This window comes from Eschrichtius robustus, chromosome X (genome assembly GCF_028021215.1).
Source record: "Eschrichtius robustus isolate mEscRob2 chromosome X, mEscRob2.pri, whole genome shotgun sequence".
Taxonomy (NCBI): domain Eukaryota; kingdom Metazoa; phylum Chordata; class Mammalia; order Artiodactyla; family Eschrichtiidae; genus Eschrichtius; species Eschrichtius robustus.
The window spans coordinates 46604958-46627188 of record NC_090845.1 but is presented as its reverse complement, the minus strand read 5'-3'; the positions used below and the strand labels follow the sequence as shown (position 1 = coordinate 46627188).

Below are 22231 nucleotides of genomic sequence, written 5' to 3'. Positions count from 1 at the left end.
TCTTTGTGAACTGTAAATATTAGCGGTTAAACGGCTTCACAAATAGTACTTGCTGCTACCCCCCAGCAGATTTTCCTGTGCTTTGTCCCCTCTCCACACAACTTTGTCCCACCAAGTCCATCAGGCGCCTAGGAAAAACTAAAGCCAAGCAGGCCCTGAGTAGTAAAAAAATTTTTAACCCACTGGGCATGGCCATAATGCTGACCTTGACTTGACCTCCCGTTTCCTCTGACTGGCCTCTTCTCAACTTGCTCCTCGTTCTTCCAGCCCTGGCCACCTCTCACAGCAAAGAATAGCAACTAGTGCTGACATTGGGGTAAAAAACTGTCAGATGGAATTTTTTTTAATTAGTAGCATAAACAGAGGAATCCACCGCCAAGCAGGAAAGCATTTGTTGGGGAAACCATTTTGCTAGGTTGGTGGGCTCTGAGCTGATTTCCCTGAGGGCAAAATCCAGATGTTTGAAAGAGTTAAGTGGAATCATAAGTATAATTGCAGATTTCTAACTTAGGAATGTGTCAGACAGTTGTATTAGACAGTTGCCAGGGTAAATGATATGTCTGTGTAGAAGGGTGTCCTTTTTCTTTGGAAACCTTTTCTCATTCAAAACTAATACATGTGTAGTGTAGAAAATTTTAAAATTTTCTAAAGGTATAAAGAATTAAAATGACCCTTAATTCTGCCACACAGAGGTAAATACTTAGTGGTAAGATACTGGTACATTTTCATCCAGCCTTTTAATAAGTGTATGCTTATACATGAATATATGTGTATGGATATATATTTTTTGAATTGGGCTGGTACTACATACAGGTTTGTATACTGTTTTTTCACTTTTGTAATGGCAGACTATTATTCCTTCATGTAGATATACAGTACTTCACCTAACTTCCTAAATGTTGAACAGTTAGGATATTCCTAATTTTACATTATAAATAACGCTGCAGTCGATGACACTTCATGTGCATAAATCAATGCGTGCATCTCTAATTGCTCCCTTAGGATAGAATCCTTGGAACGGAAAGATTAGATTAAAGGGTAGGAACATTTTTAAAAACAGGTATAATTCACCTACCATAAAATTCATTACTTTTAAGTGTGAGATTCAGTGGTTTTTAGTATATTTACAAGGTTGTATGACCACCACCACTGTCTAATTCCGGAAAAAATAAGCAGTGCTTCACAAATTTGCATGTCATCCTTGTGCAGGGGCCATGCTGATATTCTCTGTATTGTTCCAATTTTAGTATATGTCAGCTAAAGCAAGCACAGTAGGAACATTTTTATGCCTCTTGATGATATATGGCAAGTTTCCCTCTAGCAAATGTATACCCAATCCATTCCCATTCAGCAGTGTATAAGAATGCCTCTTTCTCTGCAACTTTGCTGACACTTAGTTAAAAAAATATATTGCCAATATCATTGAAAATGGCATTTTATTATTTTGTCTTTTTGATTAGCTCTTCTTCCTCTGTAGCTGTTCTGTAGAGATATGTCATCCACCCTCTTTCCTTTGCACGCATTTACCGTGGGCAGTCACATCCACTGCGACAGCCTCGGCTGCCTCCTCTCTGTGGATAATGACCACATGTCCATACCCTGCCCTAACCTCTTTCTAGCACTGCAGCCCAGATGTCAGGCTGCTTGCTGGGCGTGACTATCTACATTATTTGACAGCATATCAAACACGCTCATGTCTCAAATCAAACTCATGACTCCTGAAGCCGGCTCTGGCTCTCAACTTCCCTATCTGGATTAGTGATACCACCATTCTCCTAGGTGTTTCATGGTCACCTTAACTACTCTCTCTACTCCATATTTAATTAGTAGTCCAAGCTTCTTGATTCTGTCTCTTATGTCCTTTCTCACATCCTTCCCTTCTGCTCCACCCTCACTGTCATTGCTCTACTTCTACCTTTTATTATGTCTATTACACTAGCCTACTCACTTCACTGTGCTTTCAGTATTTATCCATATAATTAATTCTACATGTGGCTATGAGAATAACCTTCCTAACATATGCTTTTACCATGTTGCTTTCCTATCCTGGAACCTCGAAAGCCTCTCTCTCGCCTATTGGTAAAGTAAATGCTTTATCCTGACACTTAAGGCCCACCGTGTTGTTGCATCATTCTAATTTTACTTCCTGTGTGCCTTACAGAAACTGTGTTCTTCCTTCAGCATGTTCCTGCTTTATCCACTCTTGTTTTTGCAAAACCTGGCATGACGTCTTCCCCAGTCTCCTCCAGCTGAAATTGTCCTGAGTCTTCAAAATCAGAGGCTCTGTGAAGTCTTCCTTGATTCAATCAGCTGTACTTTCCCCTTTTTTCCCTCATTGTCTGGTTTTAGACAGCAATTTTATAGTGTTTTCAACAAAAAATTAAGGAAGCTTACTTGCTTAATAATGTTTTTATTACATGAGTGGCTTTAAATTTTTATTGAAGTATAGTTGATTTACAATGTTGTGGTGTTAGTTTCAGGTGTACAGCAAAGTGCTTTGGATATGTATGTATGTATGTGTGTATATATATATGTGTGTGTTCTTTTTTTGGATTCTTTTCCATTATAGGTTATACAAGATATTGAATATAGTTCCCTGTACAGTAAATCCTTGTTGTTCTCCTTTTTTAAACTCTCATTTTGTTAGCACTTCCTTTATGACACGATATTCTGCCCTGTTTAGTTACTTAGCTATTTTTATTCACCCCCTACCACACTATAAATTTCTTGAGCACAGGAAGTATATCTTCTTCATTTTGGCATGTTCCATAGTACCTCTCCAAGCACGTTAAATGTAGATAGGAGCTCCATAAAAGCTTGAATAAAAGAATGGTAAAGACTGCCAACTTTTTTTTTTTTTAAGAACTACTAATGACTCAGTTTCGGGAATGAATTCTGTGCTAAGAAGGTACAGATGCCAGACAACCCAAATGTCATGGCTTATTCTTCTTTTTCCCTCACTATCCACAGCCAATCCATCAACAAATACTGTAAGCTCTACCTCTTCAAGATACCTCTAATCAAACCTCTGTTCTCTACCCCTACTGCTTCTTCCCTAGAACAAATCACCATTATCTCTTACCTATAAGAGCCTTTTTAAACTAGTTCCTTGGCTTCTACTCTTGTCCTGCCTAAATCTATCAGCCAAGTGAGATTTTTATAAAACTTAGATCATGGTAGTCCTCTGCTTAACAACCTCCAGTGACTTACTTCCCACTACACTGAGAATAAAACACAAACTTCCTATCTTGGCCTTTGGAAACGCCATGATGTGGCCTTGGCACTTCCCCAACTTCATGTCCCTGTACTGTCTACCTTGCTCACTGTGCTCCAGCCTCTGCTGAGCATTGGCCATTCCTCATTGTCATGTTTGCTCAAAGCAGAGTGAGTAGGTTCTCTTGGTTGTATTTAGGTCCTCACTGTTGTTGGACGTTGTCTTTGGGCTTCATGCCTTTAGTAGTGGAGATGACTCAGGGAGTGGCCAGAAGCAATTCTAAAGGTTTTGAGACTTGACTTTAGGCAAAATTTTTGTGGAGTCCATCATTTTGCTGAAAATTGGTACTCCGATACTGAGTTTGAGCTGAGGGAGGTATTTGGCTGAAAGGGAAAAGAAAGGAAATCTTATATTATTCCTGTAACCTTCTTCCCAAGGGATGCTATAAATATTACTGATAGAAATCGGAGCTGGAGGACAAACATCCTCCACCTTCTTTATCACTCTGGGTGTTGATTTAGGAAATTGGGCATCACAGCAGAAGCTGACTCAACAGATGGGATTCTGTGAACCTATTGTCATTTTCCCTATGTGCTCCTCTGAAGTCTCCCTCAGGCCTCTGGTGTTGCACCCTTAGCTTCTGTATATAAGGGAAGAGAGAAAAGCCCTCTTTGCTATTCAGATTCTTGACTTGCTCCCCTTGCTTCTAGAAGCTGTGAAATATGCACCATCCACCTCTTTGCCTTTGGGACCATTGACAAGAAATAGTCTGTGATGGGTATTTGTTATCAGACTAGACATAGAAAAACTAGAGTTTCTAAACTACTAAGCATTTTTCTAGCCCCTAATATTTGCAGAGCTCTCCCACATCATTCATATGGTTGCTTCGTGCCAACCTTCTTTAGAAAAAGAGGTGTCCCTGTGTTTTAAAGATTCCAATGTGAAAAAGTGGAGAAATGAAAGCAAAAGGTCAAGTGTAAAGGCCCTAACCAGATGAGGGTATTGCTCTTTACTTGGAAAGCCAAAAGACACCCCTTGACACGCAGCACAGCATTTCAGGGAGTCTTTGCTCCCACCCCAACATCCCTTTCCTTTCTTATTCACTACCCTGGGTTTCCTTTAAGCCATGAATGGATCCTGAGGTGGAGGCTGGAGAGGGGGATCCAGCAGGTTTACATGAAAGAACTTGACCTGGCTATTCCGAGAGGTGAGGGGAGGTAGTCCCTTCTATGTAAAGTACCTGTATCTCAGATGACCCAAATTATAGCTCCCCAACTGACAAGAAAGGCCTTGTCCTAAAAGTTCTCTTTTAAATTATACATACATATATACACCCACATACACATAGATGTACACACAGATACATACATACCCATACATGTACACAGACATATACATTCACACATTTACATACACATACATGTTCTCCCTTGGTTGGGTCTGTATAAGGAAGGTCTCCAGATCACCAGGTTGCAGGGTCCCCCAGCTAACAGTGTGAGGGTGTGAGGAGGCCTTCAGAGCTCTATATCCCTCTACAGTGATCAGGCGGCTTTTGCCTCCTTCTGTCAGATAAACAAGCCATGCATTGTTCTGTCCACCAGCTGTGTGCGGGCTTCCCTTCCTGCTGAGCGGGCCAGAATGAGCATGGATTCCTTCATGTGGGGCAGGTGGAATGTGCTGTTTTGGGGTGGGGGAAGCTGGAAGAGCCACAGAAAGTAAACGGAGCTAATCAAGGACACTCTTTTGCGCTTCTCCTTATCTAAACACTTTCAGAAAAGGAAAGAGCCTGCAGTAGGTTATGGGCCAGACCTCAGGCTAAGCATAACCCCAAGCAACAGGGGCCATAGTTTTCTTCTTGCCCTGGGTTGGATCAGAGCCCCGGTTCCCTTTCTGCTTGCCCTCTACCTTCCTCCCTCCAAGTAGCTCTTGAGGGGTCTGCTGGGAGCCAGGCTCAGAGACTGGTAGTGCTGTCGGAAGGTATTGGGGTGACACCCCACTACAGCAGCCAGAGGTTGACTCCTTCTAGAATTGGTCCACCTCCCTCCCCTCACCTTTCACAACAGCCTTTATGAGGCCTCTTCTGGGAGCCAGCTGCTGACAGATCTGCCACTTCTGCCTGCATGTGCTCACCCTCCTTGCACCCACGCCAAGTTCTTATCCTCTGAGTGCTTGGAAAAGAAGCAGTCATCTTTTCCTTCCCCTGAACATCGGAGGTGATACTTGCTCGTGTTGTCTGGAACTTAGCTCTGCTAAGGGAGAGGGTACCTCTTTTACCCCCACCCCATCTCCCAGCCTCCTTTCTAAATCCCAAACTGGCCAAACTGCTCACGTTCCTCTCTAATCATCCTCTGCCCAAGGATTTCTTCCGTATATGCTATCCGTGCCCATCTGCCCATCATATCACCTCCTCTGGTGACTACCCAACTGTCATGCTCCCACCCTGCCTCCCTACCTGAGCCAGTCCCAAGAACATGCTTGCACCTTTAATCAAAACTTCCTCAGCCCACCTGGCCACTGACAGGGCCAGACTGCTATCAAATTTGTTATTCTTTATTTTGTTAGGAAATGGGGGGGTCAGGGAAGCATTTTTATGGACTGGGTTACTGAGTGGAGGCTGGGTACCCAGGCCTCAATAGTGACATTAAAAGGGACTGTTTATTCTGATGCTGTTTCAGACCAGGGGTTATTCCCTAGTGTACTGCTGACACTAAAGGTATTATATTCCCCAGTGTATCGTCAGAATGTGGTTATCACACTGGCAGCATCACCATCACTCTAGAGCTTGTTAGAAAGTCAGAATCTGGAGCCCAGTCTAGAGCTACTGAATCAGAATCTGATTCAAGATGGACAGGTGATTAGTCTGGCCACTGAGGTTTAAGGAGTGCTACTCTAGAGAACTAGGCTTGGCTTTTGAACCTTCTCTTAATTAGTCCTTTTGCTCTCCTCTTCATTGGGCTTGAAGACATTCTTTTTCTAGCCACTAACAATACCTTGCCCATTATTATTTGGGGTAGAGGACAATATTAATAACGGATATCATTTATTGAATGCCTATCACGTGCCAGGCATGCACTGCAGGTGAGGCAATTGAGGCTCTGTGACACGCCCAAGGCCAAACAACTAGTGGGTGGGAAAGCTGAGACTCCGAGCCAGATTCACATGCACATAAAATCCCCAAACTTCCCCCTTACAGTGCTTCTAACTACCAAAGGAGGGCTTTGGCACCTGCCTTTTGTGGAACAGACAAAAGTCCACCCAAACCTCCCTAGGAGGTACAGAGGGAAGAGAGGGGAAGGTGCCTCCCGGCATGATTTCCCTAGAAAGTGAAGGCCCTGGCATCCTTCTTGTCCCGAGGAAGCTCACATAAACCCTCTCAGGGGCCAGAAATGGCTGGAATTGGGACCAGAGGCCGAGGGAAACTGGAGTGGGGATCCAGGAATATTATGAAGGGAAAACCCTAACTCTAAATCCCCAGGAGAAATCAAATTCTGATGCCTGAGCTTGGGCTTCGTGTGTGCAACGAACTCCTGTGGGGCTGCTCGGGGTTCTGGCTGTTGCGTAGGTCATTGAGGACATCATGTGGACCCCCAGGCTCGGGCCTGGGACTATTACGTCAGAGCATGCCATAGTCGGACGGGTTGTTTGTGACAGTGGACTTTAATGTTTTATTTTGCAGAGAGGAAACAGAAGCCCATAGAGGGGGAGTAAATTGCCAGAGGTCAGAGCAAAATCATGGCAGAGGCAGGGGTGCTTACTCCAAGCAGCACTATTCTGGAGTTGGAGTGTCTGGTGTGCAATGCAGTTTCCTTTGGGTCTGCTCAGGTGCCTGTAGGACGTGCAGACCCTGAAAATACAGCCCGGAATGGCTTGTGAATCTTTCTGTCTCAGCAGGACGTTCATCTTGGGAGATCGCTAGGTTACTTGCCCCCATCTATGTAAAATCAGCTGTAGTGCTACTTGCTTTTCTGGACCTGGAGGCTGCTGGGCCTGGCTGATCTGGGCTTTCCTTTTCTGGGGCCCAGAGGACCTGCGGAGATGGCTGGGCGGGGTCAACCCAGTCCAGGAAGCACAGGAATTCTTTTAAGTGTATGTGTCTGGGGTATTTTTCTCTCTCACTTACGTGTATTTTTAAACATTCTTTTTAGACGCCCGCTTTATCTTTCCCAAACATCATTTCCTTGCTCCTTTCCTGAGTTCTAGCAGTGGCTGGGGGCCCAGCTGCCTTATTGGCCTCTGAGCTGTGGGAGGGGGCGGGCCAGGGCTCAGAGGAGGCTGGCGTAGGGAACAGGGGGGCTGTTTATGCTGCTGGAACTGCCTTTCATCCTTCCACTCAGGGGCTTGGGCTGATGGCCCCTCTTGTCAAGAGGACTTGAAGGAAGGCAGATGGGTTTCTGCTAAAGGAGGATCCAGCCTGCAGAAAGAAGCCCAGGGGGCTGGCTGGAGGCGTTGTTGAGGAGCATCTGAGCTGGCTGGATAACCAGCTCCCTCCTAAGCCATCTCCCCATCCTGGGCAACTTCCATGGTAGGTACTACTGGTAGCCATGGCCCTCATGGCTGCTTCTCCCTCTTCCCCCTTCGGCTTTCTTTCTTCAATATCCCGTTTTGCTTCCTAAGAAAGGAATTTGGGGGTAATGAATGATAGGGTGTGTGTTTAATGATAGTGCCTTAGGAGAAAGAGGTTGTTGCCTCCACAGCTGGGCCTGGAGCTACATGGTTGGTGGTTGGCATTTTCTTACCTCTGTGCTTATTTCTCCTCATCCTCTTTCCCCACTGCCTGAGGAGGGGATGGTTTAAACTTTAGGACTACTGAGACTTCCCTTTTCTGACTGCTTCTTGAAGGAATGGCTAGGAGAAGCCTTAGGTGTATAAGCTTTTTGAGATAGATCCCTCTTTGAGGAGGCGGGGTCGTGTGGTATCCTAAAAAGAGTTGGAGGACCTGAGCCTCATTCTCAACTGCTGGTTACTAGCTGTGTGTTCTTGGCAAAGCAGTTCAGCTCTCTGTGTCTCTGTTTCTGCATCTGTAAAGGGACCATAATAATAGCGCTTACTGATAAGGCTGGAGTGAGGATTGAATCAGCTAATGCATGCAAAGTGTGCAGTGCCAGGTACATCTTAAGTATCCAATAAATGGTCCCTGTTGTTATTTTTTTAAGTTAATAGTGTTATGTTTTTTTAAGTTAATAGTACGTCAGACACGATGCTGAGTGATTTCACACGTGGGACTGCATTTAATCCAGACTTTAACTCATGAATAAGGGATGGTGATCATCTCCATTTTACAGATAAAGAATCTACAACTCAGAGAAGTGACTTGCCCCAGGTCACACTGCTAGGACTGGAATGTGAGTGTGGACTGACTCCAAGTCTAGGGCTCTTCAGGAATAATAATAGGCCAGGTATTAGACCCTATAGATAGTTTCCTCTCCTTTCCTAATCTAGGGCTAGAAGGCTCCAGCTCTGGCTACAGTTCCTCCACTGGGATTTTCCTCCCTGCAGCTTGTGCTTTTCTCCCAGTGGTCCCAAAGCCCCCACTGCCTCGCTTCCGTCTCCGTTAGGGTTGCTTCCCACTCCTGGAGAAACCCTAGAGAGAGTAGGAGCCTTTGTAAGCTATCTTTCAAAGCGTGGCAAGGGAGGGAGTGATGCTAGTGGAACCTTGACAGTGGATGGACAAATCTGGGTGGAAGTACTCTTAAACCATCGAGGAGGACAAGCCTGAGCTGACAACCCTTACTATAGTACCTACTACATATTGACCACTTGTTATGCATCAGTATGTGTCCCAGATGCTTTGAGAATATTCTCTCTCTTCCTCACAATAACCTAGCTAGGTAAGGATTATTGTTTTGTTTTGTTTTGTTTTTTAGATAAGAAAACTGACTAAAGCTCAGATAGGTTAAGTGACTTACACAGAATCACACGTCCAAAATTGTAGTTAGGCTATGAACCTAGTAGATCTGTCTCACTTGTTTTTGTCTCGTTGCCTGCTGGCTTGGTATAGTTGGTAGGATGAGACTAACGTACATGAAATGATGATGAGCAATATCAAACATTATCTTATGATGGGCTAAATTGTGGGGACTAGATTACTAAGGACAAGCTCCCTGGAGTATACGTTACTCGAGCAGTACCTTGAATAACAGGTGGGATTTAGAGTAACAAAATGAGAGGGGGCGTGCCAGGCAGAGGGAACACTCACAGTAACAGCTGAAACCCTATTCTAGGCAGTTGACATTCATGGTCTCATTTGATTTTTTTACAACTCCATTAATTAGGTACTGTTATCCCCATTTTACTATCATGGAAGCTAGAGCTCTGAGAAGTGAAGGCACCTGTCTAAAGCAACAGAGCTTTTAAGTGGTGGATTCCAACCAAGGTCCAATTCCAGAGCCCGTGCTAGATTCTACTAGAAAACCAAAAGCAGAGCCACAAAGCTGGTTGCAGGGTGTGATTGGAACAGAGACATGAGAGGTTGGGCTGGGTGGGTAAAGATAGCTTATAAAGGGCTTTGAAAGTCTGATCCAGTTTACATTTGCTGCAGGACAGGTTACGAAATAGGGAGCCAGTGAAGATTCTTGAATAGGAAAGTGCCACAATCCAATTGGTGTTTGATATGATATGATCTAAAAGCAGTGACTGGAGGTGGAACAAGGTGAGGCTGGCTGGCAGACTAACACAGCATTTTGGACACAAAGTGTTAAAGGCTAGAACAGGAGCTGTGGGTGGCAGGCTCTGTGGAGGAGAAAAATGATTATGTGGAATAGCCTCAATGGAAATAGTGGTGGGGGGCGGGGGGAGAGATAGAAAGAGGAAAAGCCAAAGAGATACTGTAAAAGAAGGCTCAGTAGAATTCAGTAAGAGACTGGATGGCTGGGGAGAAGGTGGTATCAAGGCTGACTGCCCAGGTTTTAAACTCTGCACTCAACTTCAGGAATGCTGGATGTGGAAGAAGGGCCCAAAATAAGAGAGGTGCCGTGCTCTCCACTGTATCCTCAGTGCCTAGAAATGTGGTACGTAGTAGATACACATGGTACCTAGCACGTACTAGTACATAGTACATCTGTGAGATGCTTTATAAATCGTTGTTAATGGATGACTTCTGGGTAACAGCCGCTGGAGAGGTTTCTAGCGTCATGGTTTTGTGTGTGAAACTCTGGAGCAGGTGCCTCCCCACAAGGTCTTCTAGTGCCTTGAGCCTCCCTGCTGGGCACTCTGAATCCATAATAGAACAGTGTGGTTAAATGTGGGGGCCTCACCTCCTTTCCTTCCCATAAGTTTTGGCCACTGCTACTGACCTGTGGCTCTGGTTCCTGACCTTTGGTAGGCAGCTTCCCCTGCCCTTCCTCTTACACCTCCTTCTCTGTGTCTGGCCTGTTACCGCTCAACACATGTTTTCCCCAGCAAGGTCATTCTCCTCAGGACTACCTTTTTAGGCCTTAGCCCTCTAGAGCTCTGCACAGCTGGGATATTCTGTGTTTCCGCTGGGGTGAGGGGCATTCCCAGCTAGGATGGAATCAGCTTGAGTCTGTCTACTACTGCTCCTGGGAGGTAGAGAGCTGATTTATCCCCCTCTATAACAAGAGTGTTGAAAACACGGGCCCTTATCTTAGTCAACTCTGCTCCCTCAGTGTGTCTAGTATGGAATCTGCCACAGTAAATGAATGAATAAATTAGTAAATAAGCTATCATCTATTTATCTCTCCATCATCTCCTCTATTTATCGTCTGTTTCTCTTACTCTGTCATTATCTTGTTCTCTATCATCCATTTCTCTCTGTGTAGTTCCTTATAGTCTTTCTCAGACTTTTCTCCCTTTCTGTCACTTATTTTTCTCTGTACCATCTCTCCCTCTTATCTCTGTCATCTGTCTGGCCCTTCTGACATCTGTCTTTCTCTCCTTGTTTCCTCTCCCCTCCCCTTCTCTCCCCTCCCCTCCCCTCCCTTCCCCTCTCTCTCTCTCTCCTTCCCCCTTCCCTCCTCCCTTTCCCCTCTCTCTTATTCTCCCCCCTCCCCTCATTCTCTCTCGTATCAATCATCTCTTTATCTTCTGGCACTACCCATGCCCCATACATGCTCTTCCCCATCCCATTCTTCCCCACTTGCAAGGGTGGCATCTATTCATGTGAAATATACCAGAGCACAGGGATGGGTCCTGCAGAAGCCAGTCAATGCAAGAGTTGTGGCTGCAGCCTCCAGCACCAGGCAGACGCTGTGGTTGTATCCAGAGCCTTGGCCTCAGGCCCATTTCCCTTTATTCACCCCTGTCCTGCTGAACAGCCGGTCTCCCCTGTCAGCCTAGCACACCATCCATCATCTCGTTCTATTCTCCCTGGCAGGAGTTGGGGCTCCTTGCCACCCTTTTGCCTACAAACTTGGGGACCTCACCTCTGTGCCCATGTTATCCTTCACTCTCTGAATGCCTTTACCATGCTTTATTTGAATTAGGTCTTTCTCTCTCACTAATCTGTAAGTTCTCAAGGGCAAAGCCATATTTGATTGATCTCTGTATCCCCAGAGCTATGTACAGATGGTACACAAGACACATACAACAAATGCTGATCAAATGAATAAGCCAAAAATTGGCAGCCAATTAGTGTTGACTTGCTCAAACTTCTCAGTCATTTACCTATCCCTTTCTTAGAGAAAAATGGGAAGATTGGCCAGAATGAATTTTTTCTCAGAGAAAACTTAGGGCGGGCGCACTGTTCATTGGGCAGCAGCACTCACTTATTCCACAAATATTTATTGAGCATCTACTATGCGTCCGGCACTGCTGTACACGCTTGGGATACACCCATGAGCAAAAGAGCCCTGTGACGCTAACATTCTGTATCTCCAGGGATTGTCCTTGGGGTGAAGGAGATTTGAGTACTGAGAGCTGAGGGGGTGGCCAGTAAGATTCCTACACCCGCTCCTTGCAAGATGTTCTACTTCATTTAAGGGAAAGAGGGGGTGGGGGCGGAAGCTGCCTGGGAAGTGATTTCACCTCTGGTTCCCTAAGTTGACTTCCTGCCCCTTTCTTACTGTAGGAGGAACGCCCCCGTCAGTAGGCCACATTCATGGCATGTGGCCAAGCTGCTGGAAGGATGCCCTGAAGCGGCCACCAACATGCATTTCCCTTCTGAAGCCTTCAGCTTGTCCTGGCATTCCGGCTGCAACACGAGGTAAGTCTAGAACCCTCCCCTCAAGACGGGGTAGAGGCTAGATCACTCAGCCACTCCTTCTCCTCTGCTCTAGTCCCCGTTGGAGGCTTTAGAGCCCAGAGTGCTATCCCGGAAAACGGGGTGGGGTTCCAGAGTGCCTGGCTTCTGGTCCTCGTCTACTGAGAACTGTCTGTGACTTCGGGACAGTCGCTTTCCTTTCAGAAAATGTTTCCTTGAAATACTGACCTCACTTGACTTGCAAAACACCACTCTCTCCTCCTTTTCACCTTGTTTCCTTTGCAGTCTCTTTCCCTGGCTCCTCTGCATCGTCCTGGTCTCTGATATCAGTGGCCCTGGGACTGGGTTCTGGTCCTCTTCTCTAGCTACAGTGACTCATGGTGACCTCATCCATTGTTCCTCTCATCCCAGCTCTGTCACAGAACCAAAGCTTTCAGAATGGGAACCTCCCTGAATAACAGGGTCCACCTGCAATGAGGATCTCTCAATTTAGGGTGCTTGGCATGGTCTGTGGTTGAAACAGCTGCCCAGCAGACTCAGAGAACTTTCTCAGCTAGCCCAGAGCCGGCAAAGCTGCTGGCCTCAGCTGCCTTTTCCCTTCCACAACAAGATCTTCCCTCTGAGAAGGGATTTCTGTTGAGGAGGCTCAGGGAAGCTAAGGGTTGAGTTTGCCCTGACTCGGTGTCTTTATCTGGCATCGGAAGCCAGGGGGTCAGGGAAGAGGCGGAGGCAGTTTTGTTCTGGGAGAATACACAGAAATATATTCTGAGCTTGGCTTCTGTTTGAGTGGGGGCGTGGCGGTTTTCAGCAGGAAGGGTGGTGGGTTGGGTAGCAGATCTCCTTGCCAAGGAGTAATTGATGGATTCCTAGCCCAGAGGTCAAGTAAGTGGAGTGGCTAAGGGGCAAGGCAGGGAGCAAGAATTAGGAAAGGCTGACCTGGGGGATCTTGTGGGCTCCCGCCACCGCTCAGCTCTGGTGTTTGGAGCTGTGGCCTTTCTGAGGGCAGCCTGCAACCTCCTGGGCTTCTAGTCACAGGGTGTTACTGGCATGACTTGGCTCAGTTTGGCTTTGTGTGTGGGAAATGGTACTTAAAATTCAAGATTGTGTCTGGTCCTAGTCGCTTCTTTGTTCTCCCCGGTTTGGCTTTGCCATGGGGGATGAGGGCGGCCTGGGTGGGCAGGGACCACTGTAGTATCAAAAGTCGTAGTAGAGAGGATGCTGATAACAATAGCCATGAAAACAACAACCAAGAGCGCAGCAGCTCCAGGTATTGAACCTTCGCTAGGTGCCCAGGCTGCGACAAGAGCTTCACTTTTATTATCTGATTTCACCCACAAAGCAACCCTCTGATACAGATATTACTATTATTTACATTTAACAGACAGTGTAGCAGAAGACCTAGGACATTAGACTCATAGAGGCCTGGGTTCAAATTCCAGGTCTGCTTCTTTAGCTGCTGTGTGAGCTTGTCAGTTTACTTTCCCTCTCTCAGCTTCAGTTTTCTCATTTGTCAAGTGGAGATAATAATCTCTTCCCTTCAGTTTGAAATGAGACATTGTAAAGTGCCTGGCACATTGTAGGTCCTCAGTAAATGGTGAGGATTACTATTGCCAAGAAAAGAACAGGGGGACGCCTAAATTCTGGCCCTGTCTGGGCCATGAGCTAGAGCTGGGCGATCTTGAGAAAATCACATCCTCACAATCACTTCCCTTTGCAGGGCTTGCTTGACACCAATGATTCTCAAAAGCATGGTCCCTGAACCAAGAGCACCAGCATCAGCCAGGAACTTGTCAGAAGTAAAATTCTCAGGATCCACCCAGACCTAAAACTCTGGGCATGAGACCTAGTCACCTGTGTTCTGATGAGCCCTCTGGGTGATTCTGATACATGCTCGAATTTGAGGACCACTGATTTACAAAATGGGCTGGCTGAAATTAAATCAGCCTTTTCGGGCCCCTCTCAAATGCTAATAGTCTGTGCTTGTTTCTCCTAGCAGAGAGCTATAGCTGACTCCCTGGGGACAGCAATAGTCCAGAAGCAATTCTAGACTCACTGAAGGCAGAGAAACAGAGCACAGCCCTCAGTGGAGTTCTCACACTGTTAGTCTTTGGGATCTTGCCCTATCCTTCTTCCACATATCATCTTGTCTCCCATTTTACCACATTTCTGTGGTACCCCCAGTGTCCATCTGTTCCCCTGTTTCCCTTCCTTCCTCTTTTGCCTTATCTCTCTCTCACTTGTGACATGGGTGCCTCTCCCATGGCAGGGCTGGCCAAGGTGGGAAAGGGATCTGGTGACGTAACTAACTGGTGTGTCCTGTGTCTTGCAGTGACGTGTGTGTGCAGTGGTGTCCACTCTCCCGGCACTGCAGCACTGAGAAAAGCAGCTCCATTGGCAGCATGGAGAGCCTGGAGCAACCAGGCCAAGCCACCTATGAGGGCCACCTCTTGCCCATTGACCAGAGCACATACCCCAATCAGCGTGACTCAGCCTATAGCTCCTTCTCGGCCAGCTCAAATGCCTCTGACTGCGCCCTTTCCCTCAGGCCAGAGGAGCCAGGCTCTGTGGACTGCATCATGCAAGGCCCAGGGCCAACTAAGGCCCCTAATGGCCAGCTTAATGTGGCCGAGACCTCAGGAGGTGGCCGGTGTACCAGTGGGGGCCACCTGACTCCTAGCTCCCAGATATCATCCCGTCCACAGGAGGTCCACCACTCAGGGCCTGCCAAGGCTGCCAGGGGTCCACCACAACCTCCAGTGAGGCGAGACAGTCTTCAGGCCTCCAGAGCCCAACTCCTCAATGGAGAGCAGAGCAGGGCTTCTGAGCTTGTGGACTCCTTGCAACAGGAGAAACCTAGCTTGGACACCATGCTATCCCCAAGGAACCCTAACAGGTTCTGCTGCCTCAGCGGGCAAGACCAAGTGACAAATGAGGGCCATCGGAACTGTGAGCTCAGCCAACTTCCTGAATCCAGCCAGAAGGGCTCTGAGCATCTACTGATGGAGGCCTCGGCCAAAGCTGTTGGATTCCCAAAAGCATATGACAAAGCTTCCAGCACAGATTCCAGCCCACTCAACCAGGCTTCAGCAGAACTAGCTAAGGCTTCTTCTTTTGGCAGCCCTCCACACCTCACAGGACATCGCCATAGTGCCCCTGAACAGCTACTGGTGTCCCACTTGCAGCATGTGCTTGATACTAGGGACAGCAAGGGGACGGAGCTTCCAGCTGGGCAGGATGGGCAGGAGTGGACTCTATCCCCTTTGCACAGTAGCCACACAGGCAAGAAAAGCCCATGTCCCCCTGCAGGAGGAACCCAGGACCAGCCCAGCAAAGAGAGAAAGACCAGGCCAGTGGATGATAGACTTCTGGGTTCGGGGCATCAGAGCCCAAGCAGTTCCCCACATGGAGAAGCTGATGGACACCCTCCAGAAAGAAGTTTCCAGGACCCAAACAGAGCAAGCAGAGCAGACAGTGAATTGGCCAGCCAGCAGTCCTCTGCCTCTGGCTCCCTTGTTCAACAAACCACTAAAGTAGCTGGCCGCACAGAGGCAACTGAAGAAGGGGACAGCGAGCCCAAGGAGTGTGGCCGGGTGGGTGGTAGGCGAAATGGAGGGACCCGGGGCCGCTCAATACAAAACCGGCGGAAGAGCGAGCGTTTTGCTACCAATCTACGTAATGAAATTCAGAGGAGGAAGGCCCAGCTCCAGAAAGGCAAGAGTCCCTTGTCACAGCTGTGTGACACCAAGGAGCCAGTGGAAGAGACCGAGGAGCGCCTAGAAAGTCCTCCACTTCCTGCCTCTAACTCATCTCTTCTGTCTTCGTATAAAAAACCACCTAGCCCCAGAGACAAGCTCTTCAACAAGAGCATGATACTCAGGGCTAGGTCTTCAGAGTGCCTCAGCCAAGCCCCTGAGGGCCATGAATCTAGGACGGGCTTGGAGGGACGAATGAGCCCTAGCCAGAGACCTGGCCAGTCCTCTTTGAGCCTGAACACCTGGTGGAAGGCATCTGACCCATCCTCCTCAGACTCTGAAAAAACAAATGTTCACCGCAGAGTCCGTGGAGGTCACTGGAGATGGTCGCCAGAGCACAACCTGCAGCCACATGGGGGACTAGCCGTGGAAAACTCTTCCAACCCAGGTGACAAGGAATTGAAGGCTTCTACTGCCCAAGCTGGGGAGGAAGCCATCCTCTTGCCCTTTGCAGACAGAAGAAAGTTCTTTGAAGAGAGTAGCAAATCTACATCTCATTTGCCAGGTTTAACCACTCATAGCAAGACTTTTACTCAGAGACCAAAACCTGTTGACCAAAACTTCCAGCCAATGAGCTCCAGCTATAGGGAATTGAGGCGCCATCCCATGGACCAATCATATCACTCCACAGACCAACCCTATCATGCCACAGACCAATCATATCATTCCATGTCACCCCTTCAGTCAGAAACTACCACTTACAAAGAATGTTTTGCAAGCAAAGGTCTAGAACAATCCATGTGTTGTAAGCCACTACACTGTGGTGATTTTGATTACCGCAGGACGTGCTCTTACTCCTGCAGTGTCCAGGGAGCTGTAGTCCATGACCCTTGCATTTATTGTTCTGGGGAAGTCTGCCCTGCTTTGCGAAAGAGAAATATGATGCCAAACTGCTACAACTGCCGGTGCCACCACCACCAGTGCATCCGGTGTTCAGCTTGCTATCATAATCCCCAGCACGGTACCCTTGAGGACAGCAGCTTGGCACCTGGCAACACTTGGAAACCCAGGAATCCAACAGTGCAGGTGAGGACTTGGCTCTTGGATGGGTGAGCTTCATTATTCTCTTTGTGAGGAGAAAGCTAGGTAAATCATTCGAAAACATAACAATTATAATATCTTAAAATTATATAGTGCTGGGTCCACCAGGTGGTAGCTTACTAACCTTGGGCAAGACATTCAGTGATCAAAATTGCACTTACCTCATCTTGAGAGGTAGAATAAAATAACTTTTTTTAAAATTTTTATTTATTTATTTATTTATTTATTTCTTTATTTATTTATTTATTTATGGCTGTGCTGGGTCTTCGTTTCTGTGCGAGGGCTTTCTCTAGTTGTGGCAAGCGGGGGCCACCCTTCATCGCGGTGCGCGGGCCTCTCACTGTCGCGGCCTCTCTTGTCGCGGAGCACAGGCTCCAGACGCGCAGGCTCAGGAGTTGTGGCTCACGGGCCCAGTTGCTCCGCGGCATGTGAGATCTTCCCAGACCAGGGCTCGAACCCGTGTCCCCTGCATTGGCAGGCAGATTCTCAACCACTGTGCCACCAGGGAAGCCCAATAAAATAACTTTTGCCTCACAAAATGAACAGAACTGGGCTTTATATCCTGACTGTATAATTGGTATCTGAGTGACCTTAAGCAAGTCATCCAGCCACTAAAAGTTGTAGTTATGTGATTTTTTTTAAAGGGAAAAAGAAAAGAATTTTTACCTCATAAAATGGCCAGTACTAAATAAAGTCTTATTACCTCATCTCTAAAGTGGAGGAAAGTAATGACTGCCTCATGAATTAGTTGGGTGGATCAAATGAGATTGTGTAACACAGAGCGCCAGGCTCAGTGCCTGATCCAAAACAGCATGTATTCCCTTCCATTTCCTGCTTTAAAATATATTTGGAGCTGAAAAACTTGCAGATGTCTCCCAGGCTTTGTTTGCAGAGACCCAGGTCTAAACTGGCTGTTGCTATACCCTGGTTATGACCTACAACTCTAATACAAGCCACCACCATCCTTCAGGGTATTTGTGGGAGGACTCCCTATGCTGTTGCCAGCTTACCGCCAGATTCCTTCCCCATGTCTTTCCTAGTGCCACCTTTTGGCTGGTGCATTCAAACCAGAAGTTAGTTCCTGTGTTGAACTGTTTTTGCATAGGCCTAGACTTCTGAAAGACTTACTGTATGAAATTGCTCAATACATATGCTTTGAAGAAACGAAACTTAGGGGTAAAAGAAGCCTTACACAGAAGAGTACATACTCTACTATTCCTTTATATAAAGTTCTAAAACAGCTATTCTATGGGAAAAATTTTCAAAACAGTGGTTGCCTGTGGCAGGCAGCACAGAGATTGACTAGGAAAAGGCATGAGGGAACTTTGTTGGGTGATGATGTATATCTTGATAAGAGTTTGAGTTACACAGGTGTATACATTTGCCAAACCTTAACAGATGTGTACTCAATGTTTGTGCATTTCACTGGAAGTACATTTTGCCTAAAATACTGTAAACAAATATCGAACTTTAAATGATATGTATGCTTGAGTTTTTGAAGTATATTGATTTACGCAACTTATTTTCTAGTTTTCAGCATACAGATGTTGCACATATTTTGTTATATTTATCCTTAAGATTTCATGTTTTCACTGCCATTGTAGATACTATTGTTTTCTTAAGGTCAAGTTAAAATTCTTTACTATTATGTAGAAATGCAATTTAATTTTGTATATTTTCCTTGTATCCTGCAGCCTTGCCAAACTCACTTTTCTTGGTAGATTTTAAAACATTTTCTACGTAGACAATCGTGTCATCTGTAAATATAAATAATTTTGTCTTCATTTCCACTGTGTATGGCTTTATTAGGAGAGGAGGCCCCTATTGCACTGTCTAGGACCTCCAATACAGTGTTCAGTAGAAGTGGTGAGAGCAGATATTGTTACTTTGTTCCCAGTTTTTCCACTATTAAGTTTGATGTTAGCTGTAGATTTTTTTGTAGATGCCTTATAACAGGTTGAAGAAATTCCCTTTTGCTCCTAGTTTGTTGGGAGAGCTTTTATCAAGAGTGGATATTGAATTTTTTTTCAAGTGCTTTTTCTGTGTGTATTAAGATGGTCATACAGTTTTTCTCTTTTAGTCTATTGATGTGGTGAATTACATTAATTGATTTTTGAAATAAGAACCAGCCTAGCATTGCCAGAATAAATCCCACTTGGTCATGACGTCTTATCCTTTTTATATATTACCAGATTTGATTTGCTAGTATTTTGTTAAGGATTTTTGTCTATGTATATCAGGGATTTCAGTCTGTAGTTTTCTCGTGATGTCCGAGTCTGGTTTTCATATCAAGATACTGGCCTCACCAAATGAGTTGGGAATTGTTCTCTTCTCTCCTATTTTCCAGAAGAGTTTGCATAGAACTGGTATTACTTTTTGCTTGAATGTTTGGTAGAATTCATCATTGAAGCCATCTGGGCCTAGAGTTTTCTTTGTGGAAAGATTTTTGACAACAAATTCAATTTCTTTAATAGACATAGGGTTATCTGGGTTATCTATTTCTTCTTGAGTGAGCTTTGGTAGTTTGCCTTTCAAGGAATTTGTCCATTCCATTTAAGTTTTCAAATGTATGGGGATAAAGTCGTACTTTGAAATGCATCAAGAATTTAAGATGGATTTGTGGATGGATAGAGGAGTGAATAGATACGTGATAAGGCAAATGTAGTAAAATACTAACTGTAGAAACTATACAATGGTGGATATATAGGTGTTCATTTTAAACTTGTTCAACTTTTCTAAGTGTTTGAAAATATTCATAATAAAATGTAGGGGGGAAAAAAGGAGAGGAAATATAAAATAATGGTTTAAGGGCATGATGCTGAAACCAGACTACCTGGGTTTGAATTCCTAAGCATTCCCATCTAAAAAAAAATGGGAATGATAACAGTACCTACTTCATAAGTTGGTTGAGAGGATTAAATGATGTAACATGTGCAAGGCACTTAGAACGGTGACTACCAGATAGTAATCATTTTTTAAAGGTGAGTTATTATCTTTTGGAATAAAGGGAGATTTGGGCTTACCTTGAGAAACTTTTGCTGAAAGAAGGACCTGCAAGTAGACAATGGAGAAAAGGGGCTAAAGTAGGGGGTGGGGGTGGGGTAAGCAGATGACTGCAGAACGGTCATCCTAGGGCTAGTAACTCCATAAGGGAAGGAGGTGAAATTTGCAGGTTGCAGCAGCTGACAGCAGCAATGCAGGTGTGCCTGTGCCCATACCATGCCTCTCCTTTTGTGCTCTGAGGGAAGGACACATTGGGTTCCTAATGTCTGTTAGATTAGATAAGTAGGCTTGCTTAGATGCTAGGCTTTCAGACATGTGAACAGCCGTCCAGAAGCCACTTCATGCCCATTTCTACCCCTGCCACCTGAGCTCACCCTCCCCCCAGACATGGGGAAAACTTGTAGCATGGGTTAGGATACCCCAGCTCAGGTGGCTAAGGTACTTGCGATGGTGGCTCTCTGAAGTAGGGTTGAGATCCTGCTCTTTATGGCCCCTGGAAGAGGTTGCGGAGCCAATTGGCTCCTCTTTGGTGCTGTTAAGAGAGCTAAAATCAGCACACACCTAAATGCCTCATGCTTCATGCCAGTTAGTTCTGCATATATTATCAAAGTATTTCATTTAACAACTATATGGGATACATTATAATAGGATCCCCATTTTACAGCTGAGAAAGCTGAGGCTCAGTGAGATCACACATCTTGCAAGTGGTGAAGCTAGGATTTGAACAACATAATGATAATTAACATTTGAGTGTCTACGGCGTACCATGTGCTGTTCCAGGCGCTTTACGTGTATCAACTCATGTCGTCCTCAGAGCAATCAAGAAATAGTTACTGTGATTATTATGATCACTATTAAATAGCTGGGGGAAATGAGCTAAGAGAAACTCGGTAGTTGGCCTGAGGTCACACTCAGTGTGGGATTTGAATCCATGTAGTGTGGCCTCAGAGGCCAAGCTCCTAGTTGTGCTACACTGCCTCTCCAAAAGCTGATTGCAAAGCCCAGGCCCTCCCCACTCTGGCAGGATGCCTTCTAGCAGTATAACTTCCACTAGGGCAACAAGTTCCTACCACAATCAATCTCCATCTGCAACAAGCCGTGGGGATATCTGCCTCTTTGATTCAAAGAGTGCAGACAATTTACAGCAACCTAAGTGGCTCAGTGAAAAAAAAAAAAAAGTAATGTGATACTGGGGACTTGAGGAGATTGAGAGTTGGGACAGGACTTTGGTTGGGCCACTTCTATTTACTGAGCCCTTTCCACAGAGTTAGACAGGGCATGGACAGGAAATCCTGGCTCCCACTGTGGCAAAACGAGTAATAGTGTCTTTGAAAGCAGGGACATCTTACAAGGGCATCAAGGCAGAATCTAAGTTGAACAAGTGGTTTTTGCTGCTCTCACATGACAGGTACAGGCAGGGACTGCTCTGGTCTTGTGAAAGCTGTGAAACCTCATCGTTTCCATGGCTACTAACATCCAGAGCCTCCTATGTGCCGAGTGCTGTGCTAAGCATTCTCTGTACACATCCCATTTTATCCTCACTCCTGGGAATCCAGCAAGGCTAGATAGCCTAGTCCTTATTTGCCAGACAGGAAGCTGAGGTTCAGGGAGGTGACATAACTACCCTCAAATAACAAGTATCTTAGCCAGAATGACTGACAACCAGGTGTCTTACCCCCAAAAGGTAGTAAAATTTTTTTTTTTTTTACTGAGGCAAAGTTAATAAAACTTTGAATGGGACCAGTAATAGCATTGGAGAAAGCAGGACTTTGGAAGATCAGTGAGGTTTAGGGAAAACTGTGCATTCCCGTTGGGCTAGGTTCTGAGTCACTAGGTAGAGGGTACGGAATGCTGAAATCAGGGAGAATGTCAAAGGCAAATTTGCATTAGGCTTGGAGCTAGAATAGGAAGGCAGGGACATTTTTTACAAATGGCATATGTGGCTTGGGCTGCAGCGAAAAGAATGCTTGGGCAAAGCCCTTAAGGACAATATGCCCAGCGTGAAGAGTCTCCTCCTGTAATATGGGGGATGAGTGCTCCCCAGAAATAAGCCCACCTCAGCCA

At 45.8% G+C, this 22231-nt stretch overlaps 1 protein-coding gene and 1 non-coding gene across 6 annotated transcripts in view; one reads left to right on the top strand and one right to left on the bottom strand.

Annotated features, from left to right (window-relative positions):
- The window catches only part of SHROOM4 (shroom family member 4), a 202630-nt gene that overhangs the window by 144271 nt on the left and 36128 nt on the right, over positions 1-22231 (top strand). For 4 of the 5 annotated variants that reach the window (XR_011072284.1, XM_068533556.1, XM_068533554.1 and 1 more), the window contains exons 3-4: positions 12240-12374; positions 14701-17149. Coding sequence is in view for 4 of the 5 variants with exons in the window: in XM_068533556.1 (XP_068389657.1) it covers positions 12240-12374; positions 14701-17149 (2584 nt within the window). In the remaining variant the exon portion in view is untranslated. Of the gene's footprint in view, positions 1-7651; positions 7737-12239; positions 12375-14700; positions 17150-22231 lie in introns of those variants that run through there. The other variant, XM_068533555.1, reaches the window with a different exon arrangement.
- On the bottom strand, positions 1165-1268 carry LOC137757575 (U6 spliceosomal RNA). The gene has a single exon (XR_011072414.1). It is a non-coding gene; the product is annotated as a U6 spliceosomal RNA (small nuclear RNA).